This window comes from Grampus griseus (genome assembly GCF_964374135.1).
Source record: "Grampus griseus genome assembly, chromosome: 4".
Lineage (NCBI taxonomy): Eukaryota > Metazoa > Chordata > Mammalia > Artiodactyla > Delphinidae > Grampus > Grampus griseus.
Genome location: NC_138997.1, coordinates 44,509,432 through 44,527,097, shown reverse-complemented (window position 1 = coordinate 44,527,097; position 17,666 = coordinate 44,509,432). Strand labels below are relative to the sequence as shown.

Genomic DNA, 17,666 nt, shown 5'->3' with positions numbered 1-17,666 from the left:
GGGCTGCGGGCAGAGGGTTGAGGCCAGGGAGGTAGGTGGAGGCCAGAAGCGAGCTCGAGGTAGACACGCGAGGGTTTTATATTAAACTGGGAAGTGATATAATTCGTGATCAGATTTGTTTTAGATAAACTACACCGACAGTTGTGACGTAATGGAAAGGATACTGATTTTTTTTCTCTCCCCCCCGCCCCCGCCCCCGCCCCGGTCAGAATAACCCGTGCGTAGGTCTTAGATCTGCCATTTTAAAACTAGAAGTGTTATATAAATTTGTCAAGTTTTATTATTCAGTTGATCCTAATGGCACAGTTTGTCAGCAGCGGGAAAATGTAGAACTGCTTAATGTTCAGATTAACTGAAAACCACGCTGATCTTGCGATGAGTTCAAAAGAGTTTGTTAGTGAGTGGGACACGTCCCTTGGGTGGTAGTGGACAGCCTGGTTAATTTTTAAAAGTCTTTACGAGGCTGGAAACGTGGCGGTGGAAGCTGGTGAGATTATTCAGATTTTCTGTTTTTCATGCTCTCCTGGGTACTCTCACAATTTAAAATGATCGTTCTGAGTACACTTGCAGAATCAAAAAGAAAAAAATAAAAAGGAATAAAATAGTTGGAGCATCGCCAACAGGACCGTACTTTCCAGGAAGGGCACGTTTCCCTGAAGATGGTTGAACTGTCGAACCGGAACCAGGAAACACTGGGCTCTGCACAGCACGCAGGACTAACGGGAACACAGCCACGGGGCACCCGCGCGGCGCGCCCTCCCGCGCCAGCTCGAAGGCTTACTTTGGTCCCACCTCCTTTCCTCTTGCTCCTTCGAATCCCTTCCCCCTCCGCCGTTTCCGGATAGGAACACTTTGTAAATTCTTTCCGAGTTGAAGCGTGGGACCAATTTCGTCAACACAATCCGGAATGGTCAACATGGCGGCGGCTGTAAGATGCCTCGGTAGAGGTAAAGCGAGGGGTCGTCTGGGCTTGCGGGGAAAATAGCTCTGGCGCCGGGTCTTCTGTGGCTGCACAGTGCAAGCCGGACTCTCCTAGGTGCGGGTCTGCACTGGGGGCTCGATAAGCCTCTACTCTTTCTGGACTCTTAAGTTCTCTAGAGGGTCGTTGCTACTTAAAAACGACCTTATCAGAGGTTTCACTCCTTTCTGGAGCTGTCCACCCTAGGACGGGAGTGGGAGGGGGTATACATTGACACCCTTCCAGCCACCCGTAGGGACCGAGGCAGAGACTTGGCTCTGTCTCCGATGCTGGGGATGTGGGCTGCGGGGGGAAAGGAGTTTGATACGTGAAGAGAGATCTGGAATGGAAAAGGTGGTATATTTTAGTGGCTTACAACCATAAACTTAGACTACTTGGTGCTTTCGGAGAACATCGTTGCAGGCAGTTCCAATTCTTAAACTTCCAGATGTTGTCCAGTTTGGATTAACGTTTATCATTTGGAGGCTAGTTCTGTGATATTTCTTGCTAGCAACCCTTCTCAGCAGTTAATAAGGTCTAATTTGTTGGCTAGGATGACAACCCTTTTTGGGTACAATACTTAAAATTTTTTTATTTTGTGTTTTTGAAGTACAGTGATACGTATTGTTATTTAACTATGGTGGATTTTTGGGTGGAGGCAGCAGCCAGGAACACCCCCATTTTACAGAGGAAGAAACTGATTCTCTTAAGTATGTCGCCAAGTTCATATAACCAAGTGGCAGAGGAAGACTGAAGCTTAACTCCTAGACCAGTGATTAATTGATTTTTTTTTTTTTTTAACAGCATCATAGTCTTCTCTTTGAGCTTCGTAACAGGAAAGCTCAGTGTAGAGACCAGCATTCCCTATTTGGGATAGTTGTTGCTTAAAAGATAGGGGTGACAAGAGATCACAACAGACCTTGATAACTGCTAAGTGAGCAAACTAAAAAGTATATCTTTACTGAAAAGAGATTAATGGCACTATCTTCATGTATGACAGAAATAACATTATGTTAGACAAACTAAAGGAACCAAAAGGAGAATCAAAGGTTATCATTCTCTCCTTGCCACATTTTCTTCTCATGGCTCTCAGGATGTCTCACTCTCTTAATTTTCTTTTTATCTCACTTGTCACTTCTCACATTACTTTGCTGGTTCCTCCTCTTCTTCCCAATTTCTTACCTTGGAATGTCTCAGAATCAAGGATTCCATCCTTCATCCTCATGTCTGTTGTATCTAAATTCACTCTTTTAGTGATCTCATCCAAGTTTTGTGGCTTTGACTGTTGTCTGTATCTTAATGGTTCTCAAAATTATCTACAATCAGGACCTCTCTCCTGAACTTTAGATTCTTAAACTCATCTCTCTATTCTAGATCTCCACTTGTATATCTAATCAGCAACCTAACACTTGTGTAAAATCAAACTGATGGTCATCGCCTGGAGTCTTCCCCATCTCATTTGACGGTTACTGCATCCTTTCAATTGCTCAGACCAGAACCTCAGAATATCTTTGACTCCCTCTCTTTTTCTCACACATCACATTAAATGGTTGACAAATCCTTTCTGCTTTACCCTCAAAATAAATCCAGAATCTGACTTCTTCTCACTACTTCACTGCAACTACCTTCCAAGCCACTACCATCCCTCACCTAGATTTCTCTGCAGTGTACTCTCAACAAGTAGTCTGGTCCTTTAAGAACTTAAATCATGTTACTCCTATGCTCAAAACTCTGCAAAACCTCCCCATTTTTCTAAATCTAAAGTCCTTAGAATGGCCTACAGCTGTGCTGTCTATTTTGTTATCCACAATTGAACACTTCAAATGTGGCTAATCCAACCTGAGTGTATTAAATACACATTAGATTTTGAGGACTTAGTACCAGAAAAAGTAAAATATCTCAATTTTTTTACATTGATAACACGTTGGAATGATATATTTGGGGGTATTAGCTGTAATAAAATGTTAACTTTTATTATTAATTAATTTCCCTGATTTCTGTTTCACCTTTTTTTTAATGTGGCTATTAGAAAATTTAAAGTTATGCATGTGGCTTATATTATACTTCCATTGGACAGCACTGGCCTAGGGTCTTCCATATCATTTTGTGCCTACCTTCTTCCACCTCCATTCACCCAGCTTACCACTCTGAGTTCTTCTCCAGCTGCCCTCCTTCTCACTCACTGTGCTGTAGCACATTGGCTGCTTTGTTCCTGAAACACACCAAGAACATTCCTTTGTTGGGAGGACTTTTTCTCCCAAGTGGAGTGGGCCTGGAACACTTTCTCTAGATATTTGCATGACCGACTTTCTCATTTCTTTCAAGCCTTTGCTCAAATGTCACTTTTTTTTTTTTTCTTTTGCGGTATGCGGGCCTCTCACTGTTGTGGCCTCGCACAGGCTCCGGATGCGCAGGCTCAGCGGCCATGGCTCACGGGCCCAGCTGCTCCGCAGCATGTGGGATCTTCCCAGACCGGGGCATGAACCCGTGTCCCCTGCATCGGCAGGCGGACTCTCAACCACTGCGCCACCAGGGAAGCCCCAAATGTCACCTTTTTAAAAGGGCCTACCTTAACCTTCCTATTTAAAACTGCAACCCACTTTCCCCTTGATTCTCAATTCCTTTTACCCAGTGGGTTTCCTCTTACCAGTACCATTTTATGTTTGTTAGTATTGTCCATCCCTAGTAGGATGTAAGCTCCGTGAGGACAGGGATTTTATTTGTTTTGTTCACTAAATACTTAAAGCAGTGCTAGCACATGTTTCGTTGGCATAATCGTTGTTTAATAAATAAATGAGTGAATGAATACATGGATCTTCAACAAAATGCCACCCCTCTTCCATGTGTTGTAATGAATATTAAAGTAATTTGAATCCAGTTTTTGCTGTCATTAGTTGACATTTCCTTCTTTCATTCAACAGATGTTTATCATGTCTTCATTTGCCAAACACTGTGTTTTGTGTTAGGAACAGAATAGTGAACAAGTTATATACACTCCTTGGCCATGCATGGTACTTATCATCTATTGAAGAGTGGTCATTCATTGTATAATTACTTTTTTAATTACAGTTGTCCTGAGTGCTGTGAAGGAAAAGTACAGGTTGTTATAAGAGTGTATATGAGAGACCTTAATCTATTCTGAGTCTTCAGGGAAGTCTTTTCTGAAGGAGTAGCTTAAGCAGAGTCCCTGAAAGATCATTGGATAGTTACAAATTAGCTATTGGACGGGGGAGTGGGAAGTAGTAGGGGAGAATGTCACAGATGGAGGGAAGATTATATTTGAAAATCTGAAGGTTGTAAAAACCACGGTGTGTTCAAGAAACTGAAAGGATGCCAGTGTATTTGAAGTGTGGCAAGCATGAGAGAGAATGGTGTTAGATGAAGCCCGCTAAATAGGTTAGAAGCAGCTCATGGAGGACCTTTTTAAGAATTTACTTTATTCAGAGAGCAAGGTGAAGCCATCCAAGTGTTGTAAGGGTATGACGAGATTTCGTTTTTAAATCATCCCTCTTATTAGTAGGTGGAAAAGAAATGGAAAGGGCCGAGAGTAGAAGCATAGTTTGGAGTCTGTTGCAGCATTCCATGTAGTAGATGATGGTGGCCTGGACTACAGTGCTTATGGTGGGAAGGCAAAGGCTACATAGATAAGATCTCCTGGGGAAAGTGAGGATTATAGAGTTAGGTTGAGAAACCCTGGGGAACTCTAACCTTTCAGTATCATGTTTAAGAGAATCAGCTAGCAAAGGAGATGGAGTTATTTCCATCTCATTGCCACAGGGTGGGGGTGAGGATAACTTTTGAGAATGAGTGCAGATTCAGTTACGTTCCTAAGTAGTGGAGGAAGTTCTGAGGGCTTCTGTTTTCTCTGAAGTAGCGAGTGAGGTTATTTGCTAAGAGTGAGAGGAGAAGAAATATATTAAAGGAATATAATAAAATACTACAGATAGATAAATTGACTACAGAAGGATTGAAAATACAGATATCATGGCCTAGCAGTGCTATTTAAGTAGTGGTATTTTTGTAGTTTATTTTTTCTTAGTCTATAGCAGTTTGATTTCTGTTGAAAATTTTCATTTCTGGTTGTCATGACTGGGGATTCTAAAAGTAGTGGTTGAGTATTTTATAGCAGGTTGCAATTGATGTATTCAAGAGAATTATTATTTTAAGTATCCTGCCAGGGTTGTGGGGTTCTTGTTTAGTACAATTAGAATTATCTTTTGGAAGTGTTTTCCAAATCTTGAGTGGATAATTGCTCTTCCATCATTTACCATATGTGATTTTTCAAGGTAGCTGGCTTCTTTAAAAATGTGGAAATCTCCTCTTAGACTGTTGCATACCAGCATAGCCACTAAATTTGAGACTCTGGAGGTCAGGAACTGGATCTCATTAGTCTATTTCTCTTCTTTTTCCTAGCCGTTAAAGCCCCGGTTGTGGCTTTTGTGCTGCAGTAATAAACAGGTTTCCTATACTGTCCCAAATGTCGGACCCATATGTTCACAGAGTTCACAGTCTTGGTGGTTGTCTTGTACTTCAACTTTGTTTTGGAAGATTAGAATTAGAGATGAAATTGAGTTGTTAGGCATGTGGCTTTGATGACGTTTGAGCTGATGATAAGGAGTAGACCAGGGGAAGATAACGGAGCTGGTGCATCCCTGTCAGATGTAACATTAACTGTAAAGGCCCTGAGTGAGGAATTAACTTGAGGGACTCTAGGGATTCAAGGATCTGAAAGAAGGTTCATAGTGAGCAAGTAAGAGAGTGATATGGAGTGACAGGCAGGGGCCGGCTCACATAGGGCCTGTAAACCACAGTGAGGACTCGGTAGCTCTTCTGCGTGTGCAGTGCCCTGCACTTGGAAGCTTAACTCATGAAATGAATTCATTTGATGTGTAGACAAGTCTTACAGCTTACATGCTATTGGTCTATATAATGAGTGGATTTTAAGATACTAGATTTTAATAGTAATTTTACATGAAAACCTAGTTGTAGAGCGCTAATTTAAAAAGTTGAGTTTAGAGAGTTCCCTGGTTGCCTAGTGGTTAGGATTCTGGGCTTTCACTGCCATGGCCCGGGTTCAGTCCCTGGTTGGGGAGCTGACGTCCTGCAAACCACATGGCACAGCCAAAAAAAAACAAAATTGAGTTTAAGCCCAATTAAACAGAAAAGAAAATATAGATGACCAAACATGAAAACATATTCAGCCTAATTCATAAGGAAATTTAAATTAAAACAACTCTGCATACCATCTTTCATCTACTAGGCTGACGAATATCAACGTGTTTGGTAACATACTATGTTGGCATGAGTGTATGGAAACAGGCAACCTTTTCATTGCTGGTTGAAATGTATATGGCACTGTTATTGTAGAGAGCAGTATTTATCAAAATTACAAACGTTCATATCCTTTGACCCAGCAAATTCCCTTCTTGAATTTATCCTATGAATATACTTGTATGTGTGCAAAATGATGTTTGTACAAGGTCATTCACTGCAGCACTGTTTATAATAGCAAAATATTATAAATGAACTAATGGCTGGTCACTGATTATGATACAACCACACAGTGTAGTACTTTTGCAGCTCTGAAGAGATGAAGTCTTTATGAACTGATATGAAATTATTGCTGTAATACATATGTATAAACGTACCTTTGTGAAAGGCATACATGAGATTATATATACACATCTCTTATAAATAATGTGTGTACATCTATATCTAATATATGTGTGAAAATGGGCTCTAATACCTTTACATGAAAAATAAAGGTATAGAACAGTGAGTAGAGTGTGCTACCATTTAATAAAAGAGTAGGGAAATAATATTTCTAGAGAGATGCATAAGAAATTACTAACGTGGGAGGGAAGCTGGGTTTTAGGGGTTGGAGGAAGACTTTACTTTTGTATATTCTTTTGTAACCCTTAAATAAAGACATTTTCCTAGTATTTCTACATACAAAAGATATTTATAACATATAAAGAATAATAACTTAAAATTCTGGATACTTACTAGTAAGCTTAAAAAAATAAAGAACATTATCAATACCTTCAAAGGCCTAAGTGCTTTTGTCTTATTTGATCTGTTTCTTCCCCAGAGGTAAGGCACTTTTCCTGAATTTCTATTTTATCACTCCATTGTTTTTCTGTATAGTTTTTTTTTTTTTTTTTTTGGCGGCATTGGGTCTTCGTTGCTGTGAGCAGGCTTTCTCTAGTTGTGGTGAGCAGGGGCTACTCTTTGTTGCAGTGTGTGGGCTTCTCATTGGCTTTCTTGTTGTGGAGCATGGGCTCTAGGTGCATGGGCTTCAGTAGTTGTGGTGCGTGGGCTCAGTAGTTGTGCTTCGGTTCAGTAGTTTTGGTGCATGGGCTTAGTTGCTCCACAGCATGTGGGATCTTCCCAGACCAGGGCTCGAACCCATGTCCCTGTGTTGGCAGGAGGATTCTTAACCACTGTGCCACCAGGGGAGTCCCCTTCTGTATAGTTTTAACACACGCACACACACACGCACACACACACACACACACACACATACTCCTAAATACAATATTGATTACTTATGCATGTTTTTGAATTGAAATAATCCCAAATGAATTCTTTTGCCAGTGACATTTTTGCTCAAATTATGTTTGAAAGATCCATCTATATATATGGTATATAGTTTATTCATTTTTACAGTCCTGTAGCTTTCCATTATAGGAATATACCACAAATTATTTATCCATCCTACTGTAGATACACACTTGGGTTCTTTTCTTCAGTTTTGCCATTTCAACGATGTGATGATCATTCTTGTCTCTTAGTACACGTGTGCAGGAGTTCCTCTAGGGTACATGCCCAGTAGAATTGCTGCATCATTGAGGTGTGCATGCCCATCCTCTTTGGGTAATGCCTTATTGTTTTCCAAAATGGTATTCCAATTCATACTCTTAACTGCTATGTGTAAAATTTATCCTTATGTGATATTTTCAGCTATACAGGACTTTTAAAAAAGTTTTGCCAATTTGCTACATGTAAAACAGTGCTACTTAAATTATCTCATCTACAAACTGTTACCTGTCCAAAATAAGATCAAAGCACTCTTCATTGAGAAAGTCTTGTGGAAAAAAATTTTGTCAGCTGCACTAAATAATATACTTACTTAGTGATGTGTTTGATTTACATGCTGGGTTAATTTTAATTTGGTAACAGATAGGCTGTAACACGCTCACAGACCACTCTTTAAGTAGCACCGTAAAATGATATGTTACTGTGGTTGAAATTAACATTTACCTGATTACTAATAAGACTGTACTTTTTTTTTTTTTTTTTTTTTTTTTGCGGTACGCGGGCCTCTCACTGTTGTGGCCTCTCCCGTTGCAGAGCACAGGCTCCAGACGCGCAGGCTCAGCGGCCATGGCTCACGGGCCCAGCCGCTCCGCAGCATGTGGGGCACATGGACCGGGGCACAAACCCATGTCTCCTGCATCGGCAGGCGGACTCTCAACCACTGTGCCACCAGGGAAGCCCAAGACTGTACTTTTTTTATATGTTTATGCATCATTTGTACTTCATTTTCAGTTAGAAGTCTATTCATCTCTTTTGTTTATTTTTCAATTGGGTTGATCTTATATATTCTGGATATTAATCCTTAGTCCAGTATGTATGTTACTATTATAATCTCCCAGTTTTTGGCTTGTCTTTTCACTTTCTTTAAAGTATCTTGGTGTTCTTAACACTAATGTAGTCACTTTTCGGTTACTGCTTTTGGATTTTGTTTGTGAAATTGTTCCCTTCTCAGAGGTCATAAAGATATTTTCCTACATTCTGAAATCCTTTAAGTTTTGCCATTCACATGTAAGTCCTTAGTCCGTCTAGATTTGATTGATTGCATATGTGTGTGTGTGTGTGTGTGTGTGGTGTGAAATAGGGATCTAAATATACTCTTTTCCCTGTTGATAATCACTTGTCTTAGCACCACTTATTGAATTCTTTGCACAGTGATTTGCAATAACATCTCTGTCATATTTCAGTATCCATATGTACATGGGCTTGTTGCTGGGCTGTTTATTGTTTCATTAGTCTATTTTTCTTGTGCCAATACCAAAGTGTCTTAATTACCATAGCTTTATAACAAGTCTTGACCTCTGGTAAGACAGTACCCTCCACTTTCTTAGCCTTCAGAAGTACCTTGGGCAACTTGAATGTATTATCTATACAAGAAAAAAAAAGACTAAAATTTAAATTAAAAATTCAGGATACATATTTGTAATCTATAATAATAGAGCTAACATACTTTGAGCCTGAACTAGACTAAGTTAAAAATAAATTAGGACAGAATTCTTCAATTAGATATGTCTACTTGACTTTAGTTTCAAGAAGTACAGTTTCCATTTTTACACTTTTTAAAGATTGTGGTTAACTCACAAATATTGAATATTTTTGTTTTAGAAAACACTGAGAATGTAAAAACTGTGTATGTAGTGATTAATATTTTACATGTTTGTTTTCTTTCAAGTCTTGATACATCAGCAAAGGCATAGTCTTTCCAAGATGGCTTCTCAGACATCTCTTTATCCTTGTTCTGTGTACGTTCTGGTGCCCAACAGACATTTTGCTGCTGCTACAAGGTAAGTTTTTTTGTTTTGTTTTTATTTTTTTAGTTATTTCATCTGCTATCATTTAAATCTTTGATTAAAAAACAATATGCTTGGGGGGCTTTCCTGGTGGCACAGTGTTTGAGGATCTGCCTGCCAGTGCAGGGGACACGGGTTCGAGCCCTGGTCCAGGGAGATCCCACATGCTGCGGAGCAGCTGAGCCCGTGTGCCACAACTACTGAGCCTGAGCTCTAGAGCCCATGTGCCACAACTACTGAAGCCTGCGTGCCTAGAGCCCGTGCGCCAAGGCAGGAGCAGTGGGAGGCCCGCGCACCGCAGCGGGGGGTAGCCCCTGCTCTCTGCAGCTGGAGAGGGCCCGCGAGGCGGCAGGGACCCAACACAGCCAAAAATAAAATAAATAAATTTAAAAAAAAAAGAAATATGCATGTTTTTAAAAAACTGTGAAAATTTATTAGCAGATAATTTTTTCCATGTCTAACAATGAGTTATTCAGTAGCTTGATGAGAATCATAGTATTCGCAATTTTAATTGTGGTTTTAATATTTTAACGTATTGACTTTATGATATACTAAAAAAATAGTTTTTTCATGGCTGATTTTCTGTCAGGATCTGAGACAGGGTAGAGGGGCTTGTGCTTGCTTCTCTCTTCTCTCTTGCCACTCTGAATCTCCTCTCTTCTGCGTGTATGTGCATATACTCATGGTTTGCCAGTGGCATCTCTGACTCTGGTTTTGCTTCTCTCTTGACAATAGGTTCTTTTTCTTGCTTCTTTGTATATCTCAGAATATTTTATTGACTGCTAGATATTTTGTTCGAACAGTTGAGACTAAAGTACATACTATTTATGCCTGGAAATGGGCATGCCTCTTCTGTCACAGTGTTAAGTCAATCCAGTCAAAAGTTGAGCTGGGGCTTGGTTTTGTTACTGCTATGGTTACCACCACCAGCTTCAGATTTCTGTACTGTTACCTTGTGCTTAGGGTGGGGGCTGGGTTGCTGGAAGGTTTTTTTTCTCAGTGTTGCTGTTCCGTGCTCAGTTTTCAACCTTGCCTGTGCAGCTGTGCCTCAGAAGGGGGTCACTCTCCATACTCTTGCTCCTCCCCAAGTAGAAGACTGCTATTGCTTATTACTCAGTGCTTGTCAGGCTGGTGATGGGTGCAGAAGGGATTCTGTGTTTTCCAAGTTCAGCCATTGTCTTAAGTAGGCCCACTGTTGCTGGTCCTTGGGCATGAGGTTTTCTCAGTATTTCTCTCCCTCCCCCCATGGTATGTATCTATTGCAGGTCTTGTGCCGTAGTGCCTGGACCCTTCCATAGCTTTATTGGTAGATGATACTGCACTCAGGACTATTTCCTGCCCCACCCCTGAGGATAAAAGTTTTAGTGTTTTTTCTTCTTTCTAGTGTTTTTTTCTTCTTTTATTTCCGTACATACAGTGGGTGTTTACCTGTGCCCTAGAGGGCTTCAGGGTTACTTGCCTTTCCGGCTGTAGTAGCTGATCTTCTCCATACTGCACCCTTGAAGGAGGCTCCCTAGTCCCCTGGCCTGCTCCCGTCTTTCCCGGGAGCATCTGGTGGAGGTCTGTGGAAAAGGCCCACGCAGTAAGTGTGAACTCCCCTTGTGTCTGGATCTCTCAGGGGGTTTATACGTTAGTGCTAAAAGTTTAGCTGATTTTTTTTCCTTCCTGCTTGCCTTCCTCTTATTCTCTGCTACAGGTGAGACCCTCCTGGCTGTATGCATATGGAGTGGGGTTGTGGGGAGATTTCAGACCTGTTTGGTTGCCCTACGATCTCAGCTCTGTGATGCATTCAAGAAAAGTTGTGATTTTATCTGACTCTGTCATTGTTAATGCTCTTTCCAGCTTTTATTTGTATTGACAGGCTTTATTCTGTCAGTTTTTACATTTTAGGTATAAGCAGAACTTCTGCATTTATTTTATTTTATTTATTTATTTATTTATTTGGTTGCTTGGGGTCTTAGTTGTGGCAGGTGGGCTCATTAGTTGTGGCACTTGAACTTTTAGTTGCAGCATGTGTGTGGGATCTAGTTCCCTGATCAGGGGTTAAACCTGGGCCCCCTGCATTGGGAGCGCGGAGTCCTATTCACTGCGCCACCAGGAAGTCCCTGCATTTAAGTTTAATGAATAAACCAGCATCAAAGGTGGGTGTTTGTGATTTTATTTATTTGATTACACTGAGAAGTAAGAATTCCAAACATTGGCATTCCATTAATAGTTATATGCCCTAGGCATTTTCTCTTTAGTTCTGTTCAGTTCAGTTTAGTTTGACTGAGGTTGTGTACCCTCCTACCTCCACCCCAATTCCTCAAAGTAAAGGCTTCTTCAACCTTAAAAGGACTTGGATCTCTGGGGTCACAGATCTTCAAGGATCTTGAAGTGAGCTTTATTATAGCACTGATTTTTTTCTTATCTTGTTTTATTTGGGTATGACCGTGGAATTATTTTTTCCTTTCATTCTCTTGGACGTAGGAGACAGGTGAAGCAGGGAGAAAGTTATTACCTGAAAACAGTCTCTTATTACTCATTTAATCTGTGTGGTTTAGTTACCCAGGTAACTACAGCTAAATTCTGTTCTCTCTAATTCAGACTGCCAGGTGTTTCTCCCTCGCCTTCCCCAAAACCTTTCTAATATGATTATTTTATTCTCTGAGAATAATAGTATTTAAGTTCTCCTGATAGGGCCTTACATAACTGCATGAACAACAGAGTTCTTCTGGATGTGATTCTTATGAATAAAGGCAGACAATTTTTGGAGTGTCATGGAAAACAACAGGTGGTGGGTTTATAAAATTAATTATTATTGACAGATTTTATTCAATTGCAGTTTTTTATTAATTTTGGAAGACAGTATTTTCCTTAAAGTCCTATTTGCTCTGTGTTATAATGATGTACTTTATTTTTCTTTTTACTAAAATAGTGTTCTGTTTGTAACTTAATATTTTCACTGAACCGTCTCAAATATTTTGTGAAACAAGGTCTAAAGTATAAATAAGTAAACTGCTGTATATCCCAACCCAGTCTCATTATGTATCAGACTTATATTGGGTTTTGCAAATATTTATTACTTTAAAAATCATATTTTAGCCTCTGGGGACTTCATATTACTAATTGCAAATTAAATGGACAGGTTCAGTCATGGTTAAAAATATAGTGGTGAAATCAGCATTTACATAAAGTAAATCTGGAGGTTACAGTTACAATATTTATTCCTTTGTTAATCTTAGAGAGTTTATTACTAAAACAGGCTCTCTAGGCTCCTTCTTCTATTGGCCTCACTGCTCTTTTACTAAATATAAAATGTGATTTCTCCAGTTTGGAAGGTTTCAGGATTTTGTGGTGTACTCCCAAATACCATTGGGGCATGTCGCATCATCCACCCAGGCACCTACTTAGACTTGTCAGCAGTCCAGTGGTAGGACACCTGTGTCCCATTAAAAATGAGCACTGTAATTATCTGCTATTTGGTCAAATTGCTTATTAGTTGGGAGGATACTCTTATTAGCTATGGTAATAAGGATTCATCCAGTGCTATAAGTGACAGTGGAATTATATGTTGGATTGGTTTTTGAGGTTCTTTTTTAAAATATCATTTTACTGTCATCCATTTCTTTTGCATAAATTTTCTAGGACCCCATATTGGTTTTCTGTTGCTGCTGTAACAAATTACCACAAACCTTGTGGCTTAAAACAACTCAAGTTTATTATCTTGCAGTTCTGTAGGTCAGAATTCTGACATGGATCTCACTGGACTAAAATCAAGGAGTCATCAGAGCTTCGTTCCTTTCTGGAGGCTCTAGGGGAGAATCTGTTTCCTTGCATTCCCAGGTCGAGAGGCTACCCATATTCCTTGGCTCATGGCTCCCCCTTCCTCTGTCTTCAAAGCTAGGAATGGCATATTGAGTCCCTTTCATGCTCAGATTTCTCCTGTCTCTTCCCATCTCTATCAGATGCGGATGAGAAAGGGGAAAGTTTCTCTGCTTTCAAGGACTGTGTGATTTGGGCCCACCTGGGTAGTCCAGGATAATCTCCCCATCTCAAGTTCTTTAACCTTAATCCCATCTGCAGAGTCCTTTTTGCCAGGTAGAGACGGACATCTTTGGGAAGCCATTATTGTGTCTACCTTAGAACCCAGACATCTTTCTAAAATATTATTTCACTAATTTAAAACTTTTATGGTTAAAAGATTAAAGGTGTGACTTGAATGAATGCTGAGAAAATATATCATCTCTAGCTCTGACTTCTTAACTTCAAACTCTTACCTGTAATTTTCTGTTGAACATATTTTCTTAGTTTGGAAGCATCTTGTTAGCATTTGCTATGTAACAAACTCCTTTATAATTAATTATCATTGCCCACACATCTCCGGGTGGGCTGAGCTAAGCTAGATTTGGATGGGTGTCTCTGATGACCTTGGCTGGGCTTGCTGTGCCTCCATGAGTCCGCTGCAGGTCAGCTGAGAATTGTCCAATCTAAGGGCTCTGTGGGGCAGCTGTGTTTCACACTTCTCGCCTCCTCCCACCTTGGGCTACCCCGGTCCTGTTCTTATGAAAATGGCAGAAATACAAACTTACAAGTGGAAACAGATGAAGCCTCTTATGCCTTAAGCTTAGAGCATAGAAACTGTCACTTTTGCTTTATTCTATTGGTCTACTAGTCACATGACCAAATCAAGGCACTGAGAAATATACTCCACCCTTTTAATTGGGAGGAACTGCAGAGTCACTTAGCAGAGGGACTTGAATAGAGAGAGGGGGTAAGGAATTGGGGCCAGTGATGCAACTAACCCCACACTCAAACTCTGTTTACCCAAACTGAACTCATCTCTGTGACTACCTTCCTCATAAGAAACCTGTTTTGCTTTCTTTATTTCTGGTTTTAGTTAATGATACTACTCTAGTCACCCAAGCCAGAACCCTACGAAGTATTCTAGAGTCTTCTCTTTCCCCTTTCCCTCTCTTCAATATTTACCTTGTAAAATATCTCTGTAATCTGTCCAGCCTATTACCATCACTGCTCTGGTTCAGGCTGTCATACCTCCTTAAGAAGAGAGGGAGCGAGTTGTCTCTTAATTGTCTCCAATCTAGCTTCCGTCAAATCCATCCCTTATATTGCAGCCAGAATACTCTACCTGGAATACAGATCCCACTCCTGTTCAGTGGCTTCTCATTGCTTCTAGAGGAGGCTCTCTGTGATCTAGATCTGCCAGCCTCATGTGCTGCTGTTTCCTGCCTTTTGCTTTACCTTTAGTTCAGGAGTCAGCAAAATATGGCCAGTGGGCCAAAAAATCTGGCCTGCCATCTATTTTTGTACAGTTCATGAGCTGAGAATGTTTTTCACATTTTTAAGTGATTGGGAAAAAAAGGGAAAAAAGGAACAGTATTTTGTGACACATGAAAATTATAAAATTTAAACCAGTGTTCATAAATAAAGTTTTATTGGAACGGAGATACACTCATTCATTTTTTAATTGGCTGTGGCTGCTTTCACATTACAATGGCAGAGTTGAGTCATTGAGACAAGAGACCGTAAAATATTTGCTCTCTGATCCCTTACAGAAAAAGTTTACCAACCCCTGCTCTAGTCAGCTAGAACTTATAATAGCTCCCCTTATGTACCATTCTGTTTATCATGCCTCAGTACTTTTATTACATTGTTTCTTTGCCTGGATAACTCTATAGCTTTATTGCTATATAATTTACGTACCAAACAATTCACCCATATAAAGTGTACAATTCAGTGGTCTTTGGTATATTCACAGCATTGTGCAACCGTCACCACAGTCAGTTTTAGAACATGTTCATTATCTTCCCGCAAAACCTTATGCCCATTAGCAGTCGCTCCCCATTTCCTTAACCCTCTCCCCTGGCCCTAGACAACCACCAAATCTACTTTCAGTTTCTATAGATGTGCCCATTCTTGATATTTACTATAAATGGAACCATACAACATGTGGTGCTTTTGTGACTGGCTTCTTTCACTTGGCATAATGTGTTTAAGGTTTATACAAATTATAGCATGTATCAGTGCTTCATTTCCTTTCATTGCCTATTAATATTCTGCTGTATGAATATACCACATTTTGTGTATCCATTCATCAGTTGATGGACATCTGGGTTGTTTTACTTTTTGACTCTTTTGAGTAATGCTGCTATGAATATTTGTGTACAAGTGTTTGTGTGGTCATATATTTTCATTTCTCTTGGGTATATATCTGGGCTAATTCTTCCTTATCCTTCAGGAATTGATTTTGGGGTCATCTCTTTCAGAACTCTTCCCTTCCTCCTAGGCAGGGTTAATGTCTTTTCCCTATGGCCCTGATAACATTCTCAAAGTATTTACCACATCATATTGAAATTATCTCTTTGCATGTCTGTCTCCTCTAAGTTTCTGGAGAGCAACATCAATGCCTTATCCAACTTTGTATCAATTGCAAACAGTTCAAAAGTTCACTTAATATTTGTTGCACTAGAAAAACTATAAAATAATCTATGCTTTTGAATTAAAATAAACTTTATCTTTTGTCTTTTTTTGGTCTAATGTACATTGCCTTTTTTTTTTTTTTTTTTTGCGGTATGTGGGGTTCTCACTGTTGTGGCCTCTCCCATTGCGGAGCACAGGCTCCGGACGCGCAGGCTCAGCGGCCATGGCTCACGGGCCCAGCCGCTCCGCGGCATGTGGGATCTTCGCGGACCGGGGTTACGAACCCATGTCCCCTGCATCGGCAGGTGGACTCTCAACCACTGCGGCACCAGGGAAGCCCCATTGCCTTTTTTTTTAAGTCTCTTGGACTACATATTGAGATAACTGATCTTGAATTTTTTTTTTTAAGGCCTGCAAAGAAAACAAAAAAAGGTGCCAAAGAAAAAGCATCGGATAAGAAAAAAGATGAGATAGAAAAAATAAAGTCATATCCCTTTATGGAAGGTGAACCTGAAGATGATGTCTACCTAAAACGCTTATATCCAAGGCAGATATACGAGGTTGAGAAAGCTATTCACTTACTTAAGAAATTTCAAGTTCTGGACTTTACTAATCCAAAGCAAGGTGTCTATCTTGATTTGACACTGGATATGACACTGGGGAAGAAGGTATGTAGACTCAATTAAAATTTATTTGTGAACAGTGGTTGAAAGAATTGCCGTTTCTTCATTTAAGCAATTTTTGTCTCCTGTAATAATTTTTAGAAAATCTTGTGCTCTTTCTGAACTTTAGGTTGAAAAATATGTTTGTTTGTCTTAATTTCCCAAATATAAGATAAAATGTTGAATGTACTCTGCAGAGTTGATGAACATATATCTCCTCTTCATCTGAAAGTCACTGGTATAAATTTCAATAAAAGTAGTGTTAAAATTAATTGAGGTATTGCTGTAACTTTGAAAAATGACTTAGGCTGCCTGGGTATGTTGTTCCTTCTCTGTAAATGAGGACTTTGGATTAGCTTAGTAGCCTTCAGATGTGTTCCTTAGAATCCTAAAGTTGAGAGTAAGTTTGGGTGGAGTTCCAAGCCCCTTACTCTCATCTCAGCCAGAACCTTTCTACTTTGTCTGTTTATATATTGCAGTTCCATGGAAGACTTGTTTATAAAATTCTGAAAGTGGGAAAAACACTAGATTAGATTTGAGGTCCATTACAGCTCTAAATTTTATAAGCTTCTCACTTAAGTCTGAGTTTTTTGGAGATGATATTTTAATTTTTACTCCGAGAATGTCTTTTTTGGGTCCATCTAGAAGGTATATAGTTTTGAATACAATTTAACAACCTCAACGACAACAATTCATTGAGCACGTAGAAGGAGGCAGTACAGCATAGTGCTTAAGAGCATAGGCTCTGGAGTCGGGTTACAGTACAGGCCAGAATCCTGGCATCACCAGTTACCTGCTCTTTAAGCTTCTGGTTTAACCTCTCTAAATCTCAGTTTTTTCCTCTCTTTATAAAGGGGGATAAAATGCTTATTAGTTCATTTGGTTATAGTGAGGATTAAATGAGATGATAGTGAAGGATTTGGTAAGAGTTTAATAATAACGATCAACATTTACTGGAAACTTTCTGTGTACCAGCCACAGTGCTAAATGCTTTGCATGCATTTGCTCATTTAATTCTAT

General features: G+C 39.8%; 1 protein-coding gene across 4 annotated transcripts in view; it reads left to right on the top strand.

The window, feature by feature from the left end:
* The first annotated feature begins 775 nt into the window (after positions 1 to 775).
* The window catches only part of MRPL1 (mitochondrial ribosomal protein L1), a 67,807-nt gene continuing 50,916 nt past the window's right edge, over positions 776 to 17,666 (top strand). For 3 of the 4 annotated variants that reach the window (XR_014296701.1, XR_014296702.1, XM_082653830.1), the window contains exons 1-3: positions 776 to 947; positions 9,447 to 9,558; positions 16,394 to 16,652. Coding sequence is in view for 2 of the 4 variants with exons in the window: in XM_082653830.1 (XP_082509956.1) it covers positions 908 to 947; positions 9,447 to 9,558; positions 16,394 to 16,652 (411 nt within the window). In the remaining 2 variants the exon portion in view is untranslated. The remainder of the gene's footprint in view (positions 948 to 9,446; positions 9,559 to 16,393; positions 16,653 to 17,666) is intronic. The other variant, XM_082653829.1, reaches the window with a different exon arrangement.